Below are 18,034 nucleotides of genomic sequence, written 5' to 3' on the forward strand. Positions count from 1 at the left end.
CCCTCCTGTGGCTCAACCTGAGCACTGCAGCCTCTGACCTTGGTGCCCCACTTTGGCCTCATTGGTTTCATGTGCAAAGTCCCTCTTTGGGTTAAAGAGCAGCTGTGGCCAGCCAAAGACCTGTCCTTTTGCTGAACAGTTCTCAGTACCTGAATCTGAGCCTCTTTGGCACCTATGGGGCCTGACCCTTGGGAGCATCCTAATTCACAGAGCACCTAACCTGCTTTTCGAGGGGTAAAGCATGTGGCAGGGAGGCTGTGAGTGAATGAGATTGAGCTAGGTCGGTTATCTCTCACCCATTCAGTATACAAAGAAAAAAGGTTTATTCTGTGTTCATCTCGTGGCACAACAGGTGCAAATGGCCAAAGCACCCTGCCAGCACTCACCTGAGGAAGAGGGAAGGAGGGAAGAGGGAGGGGTGCTCTTCCAGGTCCCATGCCCCAAACCGAGGGGACCTGGAGCAGGGGCCCCAGATGTCTGGTGCTGCCCTTTGGCCTGCTGTTCAGTCATTTGGCCCAGGAGCTCCTGCTTCACGCACAGAGGCTGCCAATGTAACCCAAGGGTAACTCAGTCGCAACTGTCAGTCTGAGGTGAATGGAAGCGTAAGATGGCAGCCGCCGTGTGTGCCGCCTGGCTCTCTGCAAAACAGATCAGCCCAGGTAGAATGTCTGCCATGAGACCCAAAGCCACAGCTGGCAATGGCAGCACCAGGCACACAGGGGAAGATGGAGAGGCAGAGAGACGCCATGGCACCTGCTGCAGCATCCGGAGCGCAAGAGCAAAAAGGAGAGGGACCGTCTCCCGGTTGCTGTGCCTTCAAGGCAAAAAGAGTAGGGAAGAAGCCAAAGATTGTCTTGCAGCTACTTCTGCTCCACAGAGAATGCCCCTTGCCTTGGTGGCAGTCCTTGTCCCTCGCAGGAGGCTCTGAGGGCGGCAGCAGTGGCAGTCTAGCCTGGCTCAATGGCTGGGTCTCCCATTGGGGCAGGGGTCTGCTGCCTGCCCCTTCTCTTTGCAGGGGCCCAGAGAGAGAAGGGGACCGTCGGGGGCCCCTGGCACAGGCACTTCTGTCACGAGCAGCTGGTCTGTCTCTGCATCCAAAGCCTCCCAGGAGCTGCAGTGCTTGTTCTCCAGGCTGTAGAAAAAGGAGTGAGTGCGGAAGCTGCTGTTCATGTCCTCTTTGATGCGCTCCAGGATCTGGGTGAAGGAGGGCCGGAGGCGTGGATTCTGCTGCCAGCACCAGGTCATCAGCTCATGCCTGGAGCGAGGAGAGAGAGCGGAGGGGGTCCTGGGCATTACAGACTGGGCCAGAGAGCCCCCTTCAAAGGCAGAAGGGACCAGGATGCTCCCAGAGGAGTGGGGCCATGTGGAGAGTCAGACATCCATGCTCAGCCCCACATACTCTGGAGCTTCACTGTTGCTGGGATTGGAGGAGGGGGAAAGAGCGTGGAGCTATGCCATCCTCTTCTCATAAGCCCTGCCTCAGCACAGTCTCACGATCACTCCAGCCCCCCAGGGACAGAGAGGGAGGGAGGGAGTGACTCACAGCTTCTCAGGACAGTTCTCTGGCCTCTCCAGGACGCCGCTGTCCATGACAAAGTGCAGGACCTGCTCGTTGGACATGCCCTGGTAGGGCTGCTCTGCCAGGGTGGCAATCTCCCACAGCACCACCCCAAAGGACCTGCAACACAGGCTCCGGTCATCTCTCTGGTTGCCTCTCCCCTCCTTTCGGCTCAGGAAGAGGAGGTGCCCACTGAGGGAACCCCAGGACCCACAGCTCAAGCCCAGAGTCTCCTCCTGGCTCTCTGGGGAGCAGGGACCTGCCAGCGCTGAGCTGTGTGTCTGGGTTGGGGTCACCCTCCCCTCCCCTGCCCGATGCTTGCCATCGCCTACCAAATGTCCGAGTGAGTGTTGAAGAGGCCGTCCTTTAGGGCTTCTGGAGACATCCAGCGGACAGGCAGCAAACCTTTCCCTGTTTTGCGGTAATAGTCAGTCTCATAGATGTCCCTGGTCATGCCAAAATCTATCAAAGGAGAAGTGGAGAAGAACCAGTCAGAAAAGAGTACCAAAGGGGTGGAAGGAGAAGCAGTGAGGGCATAGGCATATTCCTTCTGCAGGCCATGCAGCCTCCATGGCAATGTAGGGATGGACAAACCTCCAGAGTAGGACGGTCAGTCCATCTCCCCAACCTGGCACCCTCCCAATGGGACGGGGATGATGGTACCCATTACCTAATGGAGCATAGCCAGTGGAAGGTGCTGGTTTAGGGAGGCAGCTCTGGCCCAGGGCCTTGACCTGGCCATGTCTCCTGCTTCAAGTTGAGTAGGCGAGGGAATGACCAAGGGTGAGCAGTGACTGGAGCCAGGCTAATCCCACGCACATGCACACGCACATGCTGGGGGTGGGGGTTTCCCTGCCACGGCCCACCTCCAATCTTCACCGTGAAGTCCTCCGAAACCATGCAGTTGCGGGCTGCCAGGTCCCTGTGGACAAACTTCTTGGCGTTCAAGTAGGCCATGCCATCGGCAATCTCGCCAGCCATCTGGATCATCTCTTTCAGCGTGGGGGGAGGCAGGCCAGGGTTGTTCTACCAGGAAGACACAGGCATGGCTTGGGCAAGGGGGCCAGGGGAGAGGCAGCTCTCCTTGAACACCCTCCCATTGCCCACCACCTTCCATCCGGCTTCCCTTTCCCTCCCTCACTCTGGCAGATGCTCCACCACTTCTTCCTGCATTCAGAGAAACTTCCCTTTGTGGAGTGTTCCCTTGCTTTAGGATTTAGGCTGTTTCCTTCTTGGGAGACTGGCTGGGGATGCTCTGCTAGCCAGGCCCCCAAATGGCCTCCAATTTCCACCCCATGCATTTGGTAAATCCTGGTGCTGGGTTCTGGACTGGCTATGCCAGAGGAACAGTAGCCCACCTTCTGGAGGGAAGAGGGTCCCAGGACTCAGGGGCAACCCAACCGCCAAGGCCTGGTCCAACGTTTCCACCCATCGCCTGGGGTCCCCACAGGCCCTGCCTGCCTGTTCAGAAGGGTCCTCCTCCCAGGCTGCTCTGGAAGTAGTTGGGCTCTGGAGGAGTAGCAGTGGAAGCATGGTAGGCATGAGGAGGCAGGGGGATCAGCAATGGCAGGGGTGACCCATGGCACCAGGGGTTCACCCACCTCAGCTTCTGGCCGGAGGGAACGGAGGAAGCTCTTCAGGTCCCCGCGTGTCATCAGCTCCATGATGACCAAGGCCGGCTGGCCCTGGGAGACCACACCAAGGAGCCGTACCTGGAGGCAGCACAAACAGAGAGAAGCACAGCCCCCCAAAACACATTTACAGTAGGCTTCCCAAAGGTCCCATGGGCAAGACTGCAGGGAGTGTACTGTCAGCCCTGCTGGTCAGGCTGGTGTTGATATTCCTTTTTTTGGGTGGGCTGAGAAACCAGCAGCTGTCCTTTGAGCTCCTGGGTTGGGGGGGAGGGAGGGAGCTTGATGGCCGATGGTTCTCAGGGCACCAGATGTTTGGGAATGGCTCCCAGAATCCCCTGAAAACCATCAGCCATGCAGGTCAGGGCCTCAGGGAGCTGAATGAAGCCTAAAAAGCACTCCCTGATGCAGCACCCCAGAAGTCCCTCAGCCGTTTCCAAAAGAAGCTTTACGGACTCCACCCCCCCCCCCCGCCTTTCCTCCATGATAGTCAATATCCATTCCAGGCCTCCGCTGCTCATCCCCAACTCACCACATGGTGGCACCTGAAGGCTTTCATGACGGAGGCCTCGTTCAGGAATTCAATCCGCTCCCGCATGGTGGCCAGTTCGTTGACCGTCTTGAGGGCCACCCGGGTCTCCTGGCCTTCTCCTTCAATGTCCTTGGCGATCCCCTCATAGACCATCCCAAAGGAGCCCTGGCCCAGTTCACGCAGCACCTGGATCTTCTCCCGGGGCACCTCCCACTCGTCCGGGAGGTACACTGCCCAGCAAGAGCCAGAGAAGGAAAGGCTCAGTGTTAGGAGGGCAAGGGGAAGGGCAGTAGCCCACAGGAGACCCCACCAGTGCGCAGGCAAGGAGGGCAAGGCGGCACCCGGGGGCACAAGCAAAGTTCCGGAGGGGCAAACCTTGCATGGCTTGAACCGAGGTCACTGTCCTCCGAATCTTTCCCTTGCTAAGGTTGTTCCCTCCCCGTCACGTGCCTGTGCCTTACAAATGGGCCACATCTGCCCCAAGAGATGACTGCGAAAGGAGCACTGTACTCACTGTTGGAAGTGCTGAAGTATTCGGGGTTGACAGAGGCATAGAGGGTCCCACTGGGGTACCCCTCCGTGCTCCTGGGAAGGAAGAAGTGGAGAGACAGAGCTCAGGATGGCCCCAAGTGGGACCCGGGGAGCAGGTGGGGGCTTGCCTTGGCAGACCCTGCTGTTTGGATCGGCATGTGGAAGCCAAGGAGAAGCATGGCAAATCCCCCTATCCCCAGTCGCCCTGCTCAGCCCCTCACAGGGTTTCTTTTGATAGCAATAGCAAGTACATTTTGATACCGCTTATCAGTGCACTTAAGCACTCCCTAAGCAGTTTACAAAGTGTAAGCAAATTGCCCCCAACAATCTGGGGACTCATTTTAGCGACCTACAAAGGAAGCAAGCCTGAGTCAAGCTTGAGACCTTGATGGTGGAACAAACATGTTATCCCAAAGGTAAGCTTTTCAGTCAGTGCCAGATATGCTGACTCTTTTTGGTTCCAAAAACCAAATTTAGCATAAATGCACCCTGTTTAGGATTTAATCTATTTTACTTCTTTTAAAATGTGTAGTAGCCTTTGAGAAACATAGACACCCCAAACACCAAACTGTCACCATCCCCTGCACCTGCCCGCCCTGAGAAAAGCTTACCTTTTCTTGTTGTACAAGAAGACAAAGATGGCCAAGCACGCAATCCCCACCATCAGGACCACCGGCATCAGCGTCAGGAGCACATAGACGTTCCCCGCCTCCTCTTCCTCTACTTAGAAGCAGGTGGGATGGAAGGAGAGGGGCAGTTTTCACTCCACTCTTTCATTACCAATAAGGCGACCCACCCACCCAGCTTTCTCCCACAAGGGGCCCAGACTGCATTCTGGCCTTCAGAGGGGCAGAATTTCTCTTCCCATGGCCATAGCAGCTGCTAATTTGCCCTTGGGAGGCACCAGGTGTAATCTTGCATGGCACAGGCGGTCTCATCTTCTGTCCACGTTGCTGCCCACAGCCCCTTCTGCAGCACCAGGCACAGCTTGCAAGGCACCCCACAGCAGGAAGCTCTGGATGAGGTTCCCTGCTCCTGAGGCACCAACTCAGCTAAAGGAGTGGGCCTCTCATCCCAGTCCTCCCCTCATCCCTCCACCCCCAGCGCAGCACAAGGAGCTGACCCTGCAGCATCTCTAAAGGAAAGAGAATCCAACCAGGCTGAGCCACTGAAATACCCTCATCCATGCCACCCCATCCTCCGGGGAAGGAGGCACTTACCCGGCCCAAGGATGTAAAATTTGATGAGCCCTGTCCATGACCCATTCCCTGCCAGCGAAGTGGCACGCACCTTAGCCGAGTAGTTTCCCGGCTGGAGAAGGGCAAGGTGGTAGCCCCCATACCGGGCATAGCGGTGGCGGGAGACACACACGACCGAGACGACCTTCTGCAGGAGGGAAAAGGGGAGCCGAGGGGGAGAGGGGTGCTCAAGGCTGTCTGTGCCTTAGGAAAAAGGGGCCCCTTCCCCACAATAGATGTCCCCTCTCACCTCGTTCTCCCGGCTGTACTTGATCTCGTATTTCAGGACCAGCCCATTGGGGTTCCTGGGCTCCTCCCAGCGGAGGAGGACACTGTTCTTGCCAGCCGACTCCCAGGTGATGTTGCCGGGAATGTTGTCTGCTTGAGCTAGGAGAGTGGGGAGAAGATGCTCAGCCGCAGGGCCCAAAAGAGATACCCCCAGACCTCCTCTGGACTCCAGGTAGGCCTTGCGGAGTCTGTCCAGCAGATCCTCCTCAGCCAGCCTTGCCAAGGAGGCTCAAGCAGCCCCCTCACCTGCCCCCCAAGCAGGTCTCTCCCACTGGGCCTCTGGTCACTCACGTTCTGGCATGGTCCTGGCAAAGACAAAGGTGGCAGCGCTGCAGCCCACGGTCTGGGCAGCGTGGTTGCAGGCGTGGATGTCAATGCGGTACTCAGTAAAGTGGCGGAGGCTGCTGATGGCCGTCCGTTCCCTCACCACTTTGTCCTCAGAGATGCGGAATTCCTTCTGGGTCTTTGGGTCTGTCTCCGTGGCGTTGGGGGCAGCTGCATTGCGCGGAACATCTGGAGAAGAGGGGCTGGCAAAGAGGTGTCCAGCCCCTGGTGCGGAAGCAGCATCTCTGCGCCTCTTGGGGATCCTGTCATGGGGGAAGAGAGGAAAAGGGTGGCCACTGGCCTGGCAGGCGGCCGGAGCCAGGAAACCCCCTCCACTGGTGCCTCCAGCCAGCCCCTTCCAAGAGTCAACACCCAGCAATATCAATGGTGGTTTTGATTTTCACATGCGCTTTTGTGGCTTTAAGCCCATTCAGTACTACATCCAAAGAAGGGAGGTTATAGCCACAAAAGCTCACATGAAAAACAAGAACTGTTAGCCACCACATTTCTAATATGGCTCCTTCTTTGTAAAGAGCTCCATGAAGGGGGCATGATTCTCCTTCTGCGGCTCACCTGTGGGAGGCCTTGTTGATGGACGTGACTTTCCACGGAGGCCTGGAAGAAGACAGGCAGGAGGTGAGCACAAGCCCTGCTGCAGCTTCCCCACTGCCAGGGCTCGCTTTCTGGGACGCCTGCTTCCCATGGAGTAATACAGCATTCAATCCAAGAAATAATGCCTGAGACCCAGGAGCGACTCAGATGCCCTCAGAGGGAGATGGTGAGGCTGGCAGGCAAATGGCTTCCTGACTGAAGAATGGGAAACCCACCAACCACTGCTGAGAGGGCACTGCTACTTTCTGGCCATTTTGGGGAGGGCAGCTTTCAGTGTCTCCCCCCCTTCACCCCTGGAGCCTCTCTTGGCCTGGTCACCTGGGGATGATGATGGAGTTGTGGAGGAAGTTTTCAAATTTCTTTTGGAAAGAGACTGTTTCAGCCCCCAGTGGGGTCTGCCCGACAGGGCTCTGGCATGGGCAGCACTGGTCATCTTCCACGTCCCCACGTCCCTCGCCATCGTCCGTGTCAAAGCGGGTGTCTGCGCTGCTGGTGGGCAGCCGAAGGCCTTGGTCCCGGAAAGAGAGAGAAGGGGACAGCTAGCCATGAGACCCAGTGGCACGACTGTGCCCAGGAGCCCCTCACCAGCCCAAGAGCTGATCACTGCCTACCTTTGTGACAGTAGTCGTTGACAAACAGCTCCGAGTCTTCTGCCAGTTGCTGCCACAAGACCAAGTAGTAGGTGAGGTTGCCGTTGGGCTGAGTGGGCGGCTTCCACCGGACAATCAGGTGTGAGGAGGAGTTGGACATGGAGATGACATCCCGCGGCACAGTCGGGGCTGGCGGATGATATGGGCACAGAGAGAGAAAAGGGGAGGGGAGGATGCAGAGAGGAAGGCCACAAAGCAGCCGCTGCCGCCATGGGCCCTGGGCCCCTCCGTTCCCCCCCCCAAGCCAGGAACTGAGAGCAGTGATCTCCCATATTCCAATACACTGAATGCTCACCATGGGCTTTCCTAGGCTTTCTAAAGACCACTCACCTGCCGGCATGGTGCGGATGTAGACCACCTTGCTCTGGGCCCCGTAGTTCCTGCCCTCTTCTGCGGTGGTGAGGGTGATGGCCCGCACAAAGATGGCGTACTGGGTCCAAGGCTTGAGGCTCTGCAGGATCACCCCGGGCTCCTGGTCATTGCTCAGGGGGAGCTCCACGTCCACCACATTCCAGCTGTTGGCCCCACAGGCATCCTGCCCCACATACTCTGTCACGTTCTGGAAAGGCCTGTGGAGGTAAAGAAGGCTGAGTGGCCATGGCGAGTCAGGGCTGCACAGAATGCCAGGGGATGCTTGCCCCCCATTCCAAACAGGTGCTTCAGGGGCCTCAGAGGACCTTTAGGAGACCTGTTATGTCCATGTCCAGGAGGCGCAGGTGAGGGGCTAGACAGACAGGGGTGGTGTGCAGACTAAAGCACCAAGTGTGTGTGGGGGGGGACTCTGGGTACCCCCTTCCTCACAGGAAAACTGTGAGACTGTGCCCCCTCCAGCCCCTTGGAATGGATGCTCCCTACAGACTTACGACTCCTTGTAGTAGACAATGAAGCTCAGGAGGTCCCGGTACTCGGGCGGCTGGTAGCGTTCCCACTTGAGGTTGATGCGGTCCGACTCCGTGGCGTTGGAGATGAAGCGCAGGGTCTGGGTCTTGCCTGGAAAGGGGGGGGAGCCCATCAGCTTGGGAGGGGGCATGAAAAGGGGTCAGGGTGAGATAGTATGGGGTTGGAGCCTGGCTTCTGGGAAGACCGAGATGTCAGCTTGCAGCCACAGTTACGAACCACAAGCCCTCTCTTCATAGAAAGGCCTCCTGGGAAAGACCTGGACAGGAATGCAAGGGCGATGGGCTGCGCCACATCTCCTCCTTAAGAGGTTTCTGCCTCTGCACCCGCGGGGGTTTGAGGCCAGTCAAACCTGGGGGGGGGGGCAACCTTTGACCCTCCAGAAGTTCTGTATTTCAACCCCCAGGCGCCCCAGGAGCCACTGCAGGGACTGTGGGGGTTGTAGCCCAAACTGCTTCGACAGCCCCATGCCAAGCAGGGCTGCAAGATAGGCTTGATGGGGTGGAGGCTGAGGAGGACAGGCGCCTGATCCTCCCAGGGCCCAAGGAGCCCCCTCCCCGCCCCACAGGCCACTCACAGGAGGCCCTGTCCCCGTTGGTCCGAGGGTTGATCTCTGCCTTGTTCTGCCGGCCTTTGGTGCCAGTGATCTCCTCCATTTGGTAGATCTCAGAAAGGCAGAGCCGGGGGTTGAAGGCAAAGTACATCTTGCCCACCGGGATGGCGAGCATGTGGTAGCGCCAGTCCCAGAGCTGCTGGAGGTTCTGGTTGTCCAGCACATAGAGCGTGTAGTTCCTGGAGGAAAAAATAAGAGAAGGGGAGGGCAGCTGAGCACCGGCAGATGGGGCACAAATGCAGGCAGCGGTGGGGGTCCACGGGGGGGGAGGCAGGAGTTGGGGAGAGAGAGAGCAGAGATGGTCCACTTGTGGATGAGGCTCAGTGGGCAGGACCTGATGCCTGCAGGGGCCATAATGCTGAATGGCAGAAGAGCCCCCCCCCCCCCCCGCCACTTGGCCAAGGCTCACCCGGCCCCTCCTTGCCCGCTCTGCTCACCCGTCCACCATGGAGTCCCCTCGGATCAGCCGGAGGTTCTTGAAGAAGGAGAGAGAGATGAGGGCAAAGGAGTGCTTGATCTTCAGGAAGCCTGTGATGGTCTCCACAAGGCCAAGGCTGCCCTGCAGAGCGGAGGCCAGGTTGTCTGCAAGGGAAGGCCAGAGGAGAGAGCACAGCGTAAGCCCCTCATCAGCCTGGCTGGCCTGGTCTCACCTGGTAGCCATCCAAGGAACAGCAGCCTGGCCTCAGAGTCTTGTGGGCAGGGAAGAGTGAAGCAGGGCGTTCTCCCTTCAGACAGGCTCTGCACCCACCCACCCAGATGGTGCACAGCCCTTCCACTGATGGGCTCCAGCAATCCCTCCTAGCAAGCACTGGAACTGGGCCCCCAAACATCTCCTCCTGCCCAGACTATCCCAGCCCAGGAGCCCAGCTGTGGGGACTGGACTGAATCTTCAGATGGGGAGCATCTGGGCAGAATTGCTTGTTCAGGGGCCCAGTTCTCCCTCTGGCTGTGAGGAGGAGCTGCAGCCCATCCGCTGCATCCATTTGCCACTAACAATGCTTATCTAACCACGGCATGCTGTGCCAAAGCCAGGCACCGGAAGAACTCTTGGCGAGGCACGGAGCAGTCCTGGCACATGTCCAGTGGGCTCCCCACTTGGGTTTGGCCTCTCTCATTTTGCACATTTACTTAACCAAACATGCGCTTAGTGCAACTGGTGCTTCTGCTCCTGCCACAAATGGGTGCCACAGAACCTGAATCCACAGCAGCCGCCCCCACCAACACTTCATGCCTCCAGGCCAGAGCTCCCTCCCACTGCCTAGTGCCAGAGCGCCACTCACCCCCACGGCGAATGTTGATGATCAGGTTGCCCTCTACAAAGGTGCAGCCAGCCAGGTCCCGGGCTGCCCGGGTGGAGTCGATGGTCTTGGTGCCCACTTTACACTTCTTGGGGCAGAGACCTTCACACTTGTGGCAGACAATGCTGCAAGGAGGGAGGAGGCAGAGAGAGAAACTGGGCTAGTTGGCTGTGCACCCTCCTTGCACCCCAACAGGCCCAAAGATTTAGGGGGGGCTGCCTCCCAGCCTTCGCCCACTGCTCACCTGCTGTCATTCCTCGTGTACCCAGAGGGGCACTCAGATAGGCACTGCCGCTGGTGGATGACAAACTGGGAGGAGTCGCGGGGGTTCTCTGACACCTTGCGCAGGCTGGCGCAGTGCTCAGCAGTCACGCAGCGCCAACCCTCGTACTCGTAAGTGAGCTCTGGGCACGAGCGGAGGCAGCGCCCGTTCAGTTCAAAGTGGCGGCAGGCCACACAGGTGCGGTGGTCCCGGGGCCGGCTGCAACCCCCCAGGCACTCCGGGTGGCAGCACTCGGCGGCGCTGGTGCAGGCAGCGGCGGCGGTATCAGTGCCAGCAGCCACAGCAGGGGCACCTGCTCCTCCTCCTCCTCCCCCTACTTTGCAAGGGCACACTGAGCAAGAGGAAAGGAGAGGCCGGTTGTGAGGACAGGACAATCCTGCTGCTTCTGCTCCAAAACGCTCCTCCGGAAATGCCCAGGAGGGCCGGGAGAAGACTTGTCTACTCCCCTCCAACCACTGAAGTCCTGGTCTACAGCCTCACAAAGCACCCAACTGGCATGGGCAAGGGCCAGGGACTGTGGGAGCTGTAGTCCACCACACTGCTGTCTTAGAGATCAGGGAGTAGGATGTGAAAACCTTCTGAAATTTTGAAGCATTTCCCTCTCTTTTGTACAACCAGAAGTTGCCTACGGGCGTCACATCACTTCTGGCGGCTGAGGCTCTGGCCTGTCAGCTCCATCTCTTTGCCTGCTGGGGCCACAGACCACTCAACGTGGCCAGCAGATGTGGATGGCTGAGCTAGTACATCCTCTTGTGGGCAAACTCCTTTTACAGATTTGGAAGGAAGCTCTGAGCCAGGACCGCTAACATTTCCCCAAACCTTACAAACCCTTCTTGGTTCTATACTATCATAACATGCCCAGCCTGCCTTGAGCCACTGGAACAGGGAGGGCATTCCACCAGGAGCCGGAAGAAAGGAAGGATGGATGGATATGCAAAGCTAAAAGCCTGTTGCCTAAGCAGACTCCTCTTTCATCGGCCTCTCGCCCAGAATCAGGCCCTTCCTGCAAGCCTTTGAAGGGCTCACTGCCTCCATCCTTCACCCAAACAAAGCACTTCTCTCCCACTGCTCACCAGATCTGTTCCCACAGCCAGCCAACCTTCTTTTTAAGAAGGGAAAAGGGAACCCTTTCCTACATCTCTGCCCTAGATAAGGGCCTGTGCCTCCCACCCTGCTCTCCCCACAAACAGCCGCCCACCCTAGAGATGGAGAGGCATCGCAGAAGGCTATTTGCCAATGCTTTTGAGTCTACAAGGAAAGCCTGGGACAGACAGACAGACAGAGGGCTCAGGAGGAGGAGGAGGGGATGCTGGCTGGCTGGCTGCACATGATAAGCATCAGTCTGTTTGCAGTGTATATTTCATTAGCAGGCCTCTTGTTGACAGAAAACAAACCCAGATGGAGGGGGGGGAGGCTCAACACCTTTATGAGCGTTTCACAGTAGAGACAATGGGGGTGGAGGTTAGGGGGCTGGCTGCCCTCCTCCCCAAAGGACAATACAAAGGGGGTCCCATTAAACTGCACCGCCTTAACTACACCGCCTTCAAAAGAGACAGAGACAAAGAGATCCCAAAGAGATGTCTTTCTTCAGGACAAGACCCAGTCCTGACTGTTTTATACAATCAGACACTTTCTTTGTTAGGATCATAGAATCTCAGAGTTGGAAGGGACCGTAAGGACCATCTATTCCAACTCCCTTCTGCAATGTGGGAATCCACAGCTAAAGCACTCCTGAAGATCCAATGAGGTGTGTGCGTGTGTGGGGGGGGGGGGTCTCCCTCCCTTCCCCAGGCCCATAGCCCCACATCCAGCCATGACCACAGCAAGGGATAAGGGAAGGTTTCTGGAGGGCCCCCGGACGGACCCTTCCCAATTACTCCCCCTTAGAAACTAGCCCACCCCAGCCCTCTTGAACCCCCCTCCACCCCACCACCAGGCCCAGGCCCACCTTTCTGGCAGTTGCTGGAGGTCCAGCAGCGGTACTCCATCTCCCCTCCAAGGCCCTTCTGGGTCTGGACGCAGGGCTTCTCCACACCTAACATGCCTGGGCACACGTCGGCGCACTCCTCCACAGGCTTATTGTGCAAGATGATGTTATGCTCCAGGGAGTGGGGGGGCTGCAGGAGCCCCCAGTCGATGGTGGAGATGTGGCAGAGCTCCTGGTTGCGCTCAATGCGCACCGAGCCATTCAGAACACTGGTCAGGCTGAAGAGGCCAATATCACGCAGGTGGGGCATCTCAAAGATGACCAGGGCATAGTTGAAGAAGAGGCTGGTCCCCCGGATGACCGCCAGGTTGGGGAAGAGGTCCCGCAGGCTCTCCAGCCCGTAGACCCGGAAGAGGAGCAGGTACTCGGTGACCATGACCAGCCGGGGGAAGCTGAGCGGCCGGAAGTCCTCACTGCTGCTGGTGAACATAAGCAGGATCTGGAGGCTGCCCTCCACCACCGTGCAGTTCTCCAGCCTCCGCAGCTGGGAAGCCTCCAGGCGGATGTCCAGGCTCTCACAGACTATGCAAGGGGCAGAGAGGAGGAGAAAGTGACAAGGGGTCAGTCAGAGGAGGCTGCTGCCACTGTCATCCCCATCATCCCCATCCCTTTCCCCAGTCTGGGACTGAAGTTAAAAGAGGTACAATTAAAAACCAAAAAGATCCCATCATACGAATGTTAGCAGGCTCTGAGCTGAACTGGATGCCCCAGTGATACCCCCAGAAACCTCTGGCATCTCGAGGGGCAGCGGCTGCCTGGGCCCCCTTCCATTAGCTGACCCAGAGAGAAGCCCGACTGAGCTTGGGGAAGTTACTTTTATAATAAACATAAGGCAACAAAGGAGCTTTCAAATGTGCTGCACTACCTTTTAAATAATCACAGTTTTTAGTTGATCAGTGCTATAATTGAATAAGAACATTAATGTTTATACAATTTGAATGTTATAACTGTTTCTGTATGTATGCCACCTTGATTCCAGTAATGGAGAAAAGGTGGGATACTGTTGGGGTTTTTTTTCTTTTTGCATGTAAGCTCCAGTGTCCCGTGAACATGATGAATGGAGGACTCTGGAAACTCTTGTCCCACACTGGCTGGGGAAATGGTCATCCAAAAAAGTAACCTCCCCAAGCTCTGATCTATATGCACAGTTGGAAAGGCAAAGAGGGTCCCAGGGTCTCCCTTGGATTTTGTCACAAAAACACTCCAGGCCTTGAGAAGGGACCTGGTCCACATACTCTTCTTGCCTTGCCCAGAACAATCATAACTCCCTCTGGACAGGTGCACCCCATGCACATGCCTGCCTTGGGCCAGTTGCTCCAAGCTCTGTCCACAGCAATCGTGTGTGGGCAGGCTAAGGGGCCGCAGCAGAGGCCTGGGACTGGACGGTGGTGGCATAGGAGCCCAGGGAGGCTATGCTTTGCTTTGGCTGGCACCCGCTTCTGCCCACTCTCAGGTGCAGATGCCATCCACTCCTGGCAGGAGAGTCAATAAGCTAGTGCGGCCCCTCCACCATGGGAACATGCTGCCTGTTCCCAGGGAAGGAGCCCTCCGCCTGGCACCTCCCTTGCCCTGCTCTGCCCTCCTTGCCAGTCTCCCTCCTGGCACTGTTTGCTGAGCTATTTGCTCAGGAGGGCCAATGGGGCCGTTCCCACCCACTCCCCCTGAGCTGCCACACTCCTCCTCCGTGGCCCAAGGAAGAGATGGGTGAGACTGCCATGCAAGGGGGATGCTCTCCTCTGCTGGCAGGCAGAAGCAGGCAAAGAGCAGCCCAAAATGCTTCATGCAAAGAGGGCTCCATGGCAGGGACCACCGGGGAGCCCCCAGGCTCAGCACCAGAGCCAGGGGTGGGGACGACCAATGTGGACATCCTGAAAGGCCCCCCCCCCAGGAGAGGCTTCCCATGGCAGGGGAGGAGCAGTGCCCCTCACAGGGCTCAGAGTGAAAGCGCCTGTTTGCCCAACTGTTTAAATAGAGCCAGGAGGACTCCTGTGCCAGTCTGGGCCTGAACTGCCAGCAAGGACACCACTAGGAAATATTTGCCTGCTGTTCAGATTGCTCTGCAACTGTCACCTGAAGAAAAGGACAATATTGAGAGAGGGGGGCTGGACCACGACCCCATGGATTCTGCGTGTCAAAATGGCACAAGAAAGATGGTGCTCTGGGGGCAATGATGCTTCCAGGAGAGCCACCAGCAGACTCTCCCAGTGGGTTTCTGATGCTCTGGGGACTGAATTGTTGTTGCAAGAGAGCCAGGCTCCCTGCTCACTGACCCTCAAGGGCCACATCCCAGAGGGCTGGGAGCCAAAAGGCCATCTTTATCCAAGCCCACCGGCCTCTCCTTCAGCCCAGGCCTCCCCCAAGAAACACCCCCCAAAAGCCCCTGAGAAAAAAGTGACCTCAAGGAGCAGAAGGAAGGGAGAAAATGAATAGAAACGCCCCACCACACACACACACAAAAGGTTGTCTCATAAACTGGGAAGTCAGTTATAACAAACTATACAGTGACATCGTTGCTTAATTGACCTCAGGGACAAGGAGCCGTTTCCCTGGGCTGTACTTTTTATGTAGGGTGGGGAAGGCACTTTGCACACGTTCAGAGATACCATTGTCAGCCAGGCAGCTGAAGCTGCAGCAGAAAACCGAGTTAGTTGATGGAGGCGCAGACAGGATTTTCTCATCCCCTCAGCAATGGCTTGGCAACAAGGAGAGACTCCCCGCGAATTGCGCAGAGTGTACTCCTGTGCCCATCTCTGCTGCGCAGCCCCTGCCCACGCCTCCCTTCCATGGTGAGTGTGCTTGCGCCTGTGAAACCCAACGCCAAATTATCACCTCGCGAGCCGCATGCCAGCCTGCCTGAGGCCCAAAGCCTAATTTACTATAAACACTGCAGACAAACTCTGTAAACTCTGCTCAAACCCCAAACACTCCACCCGGCAACAGGAGGGGTCAACGGGCACTTTGGGGCAGCCTTCGCCAGCAACGGCGTGGGAGGAGGGTCTGCCGTGGGCAATGTGGGGCCCATCCTCGGCTCAGAGGACAGCCAAAAACATGGCAGGCCTCCTTCCCCTTGGACCCCACCTGCTTCTCCCTGTGAGCCCAGGGCTGGCATTCTCAGAAAAAGGCTGAACTGCCCACAGATGCCTTGTTGGGCCAAAGCTCATAAAACCATTAGATTACCACCTGATAAAGGCAGTTATAGCAGCCCGCAGTACCTGAGCTGGAGGGCAGGAGATCTTGGCTGAAAGGTGAGGGGACCCCACAGGCCCCAGCAAGGACTGGGGGTCCTCTTCTCCACCCCACATCCCTTGGGATCCCCCAAGGAAGACCCCTTCTGCCCAAACATAAGGGGTCCCCCTCCCCCTCCAGCCCCCTGAAGGCACAGATCCGACCCCAGAGGAGCCCCAACCGAGGGGACAATGGGGGGGCTGGGAGACACCCTCCCTGTGGGCCTGGAGGACAGAGGAGACTGTCTCGTGGGCACCATATGCACCCTTCTGCCCAAGGACTCCACAGCAGTGCCCCTACAACGCACTCCCTGCCCAAGGCCTCCCTCCCTGGCTGCTCCCTGCCTTGACCCCTGTCCAGGGGGTGGCTGTCCTCTCCTTCAAGGCAGGTTCCCCCTTTTCCACCCCCAACGCTTTGCCACCACCGCTGTGTTGCTTCTGCTCTGTTTGCCAACACAAAAGTTTCTTTTCTGCCTGGCCCATAAAACCAGCCAGACTGCGCAGGATACTGTGGCTCCCTCCCTCCGAATCTCTCTCTCACACACAATGCTAGCCCTCATCAATCTTGTGTGGATTTCTGAAAAGCTAATATGCCAATTCCCCCCCCCCCCCCGCAGCCAAAGCAGGTGGACCAACCTATAGATGACATGTGCCACAAAGGGCCAGAGCCAAGAGGGGGCAGGACGGCAGCTGCCCAGAGGCCACCTGGGTGGGCACCGGTATGGAAGCAACCCTTGGGTTCAGGCATGAAGGGCCCGGATGAGGGGCTGCTTCCCACTGGCGAACCAGTTGCCCCAGCAGGAGGGCACTTGCAGGACAGGAGGGCAAGAGCACCCTCCAAAGGAACATCCTCTGGAGGCAAATGCCGAAACGGCCACCCTGACCAGTAACCACCAATGGCTCCAACCTCATGAATCAAGACCCGTGCCCCCTTTAAAGCCAGCCAGCCTGGCAGCCGACCCTTCTCCTTGAGGCAGTAAGTGCCAGGGATGGGCACCATTTACAGAAACCTTTCCTTCTCTGTGGGAAGGTGCTTCTCCCCTTCGGCCACACCAGACAGGAGGAAGATCACCAACCGCTGCACATAACTAAAGGTGTGAAGGTTGTGGGGGTCAGGGGTGGGGGGCTGAAATCTCTGGTTGCTGTCTTCTCTCCCTAGAGCCCCCTCCCTGCCAGGAACAGCTGCCAAGAGATGCCCCTTGGCTCACGCCACAAAGAGACACACAAACACACCCCCAGAGGCTGTTGCACTGTTTAATGGCAGAATGTGAGAGAGGGGCCTCCATCCTTCCCCAGAGACCAGAACTGCCCCATAGCACCCGAATACACACCAGGGAGCCCACCAAGGGTCCTCTCCCTCCTGAAGGCCAAGGAGTGTGCCCCGAATTGTGCCACCTGCCCTCCGCACACTCGCCTTGGGGCGCATCAGCGGAGTTCCTGCCATTGCCCAGGGCCCCTCGGCCTGCCTGGCCCTCTCCCACCCCTCACCCCTCCTGCCCCCCAACTCCCACCAGGAAGGGCCCCCATCATCTTCCCAAGGACAGGCTCCTCTCTCCCTGGAGACCCCCTTCTTTCCCACGAGGCAGGAGCATCCTCAGGAAGGGCACATGCCCGGCTCCCCCCCAAACCCTAGGGAGCATCCCCCTAGATCTGCAGAAAAGGCCAAGTGACCCCCCCAAAACCCCCTGTGCGACCCCAATGAGGAACTTACTCTCGGGGCTGACCGGCTGGGGTCCCCCCCTGAAGAGGCCCAGGAGGAGGAGGAGGAGGAGGAGGAAGGGGAGCTGGAGGGGGCGCCGGGGGGCTCCTTCTTCTTGCCAGGGGGGGCGCAGGGGGAGGGCCCCCTCCATGGCCCATGAAGGGGCAAAGGGCGAGCAGAGCGGCCGAGGACCGGCGGGGCTCTTCCCCGGCCCCCCTCCTCACCCCTGGCAACTTGTGGGGGTCTCCAGCGGGCAGCCTCCCGGGAAGAGCAGCCCCGCACCTGGGCGACAGGTGAAGGGATGGAGGGAGGGAGGCAGGGATGGAGGGTGCCAGGGAGGGGCCCAGCAGCGCCCAGGCCGGACCTCCCCTCCCTCCCTCCCTCCCTCCCTCCTCCTCCTCCCCCGGCGGACCAGGCTGGATCCCTTCCAAGGGATGTTTTCCATTGTCAGGTTCATAATATTTAGCCTGACAACTGAGGCGAGGCTGCCTTGGCCCCCAGCGCCTGCTGCCCTTGTTGGGGAAATAAGGCCCACCGAGGGAGGGAGGGAGGCAGGGAGGGAGGCAGGGAAGGGGTCCCTGGGGGAAGTGCCGCTCCCAGCCCCGCCGGGCCCTTCCTGGCTGAGGGGGCCCCGCTGGGACTGCCTTCCCCCCGGACCCCATCCTCTCT

The 18,034-nt window shown here is 58.2% G+C and overlaps 1 protein-coding gene across 3 annotated transcripts; it reads right to left on the reverse strand.

The window, feature by feature from the left end:
* Positions 1-306: 306 nt before the first annotated feature.
* LOC149301713 (insulin receptor-related protein-like) lies at positions 307-17,853 on the reverse strand. Of its 3 annotated transcripts, none has more exons than XM_089482911.1 (22): positions 17,378-17,853; positions 12,404-12,964; positions 10,417-10,786; positions 10,155-10,297; positions 9,312-9,456; positions 8,839-9,053; positions 8,228-8,354; positions 7,695-7,933; positions 7,326-7,493; positions 7,033-7,222; positions 6,676-6,717; positions 6,070-6,365; positions 5,741-5,877; positions 5,473-5,638; positions 4,864-4,972; positions 4,236-4,306; positions 3,722-3,951; positions 3,160-3,270; positions 2,425-2,584; positions 1,891-2,020; positions 1,544-1,678; positions 307-1,255 (listed from the first exon to the last, which is right to left on the reverse strand). In XM_089482911.1, exons 1-22 carry the CDS (start codon positions 17,514-17,516, stop codon positions 958-960), a joined length of 4,182 nt encoding a protein of 1,393 aa, XP_089339037.1. In that variant the 5' UTR covers positions 17,517-17,853; the 3' UTR covers positions 307-957. The 3 variants fall into 3 exon arrangements, with proteins under 3 accessions (XP_089339037.1, XP_089339036.1, XP_089339038.1); XM_089482910.1 differs by having other exon boundaries at positions 4,864-4,975; XM_089482912.1 differs by lacking the exon at positions 1,544-1,678 and having other exon boundaries at positions 4,864-4,975.
* Between the last annotated feature and the right edge of the window lie 181 nt (positions 17,854-18,034).

This window comes from Sceloporus occidentalis, unplaced genomic scaffold (assembly GCF_023333645.1).
Source record: "Sceloporus occidentalis isolate IW3139 unplaced genomic scaffold, rSceOcc1.0.p SCAF_20, whole genome shotgun sequence".
NCBI classification, from domain to species: domain Eukaryota; kingdom Metazoa; phylum Chordata; class Lepidosauria; order Squamata; family Phrynosomatidae; genus Sceloporus; species Sceloporus occidentalis.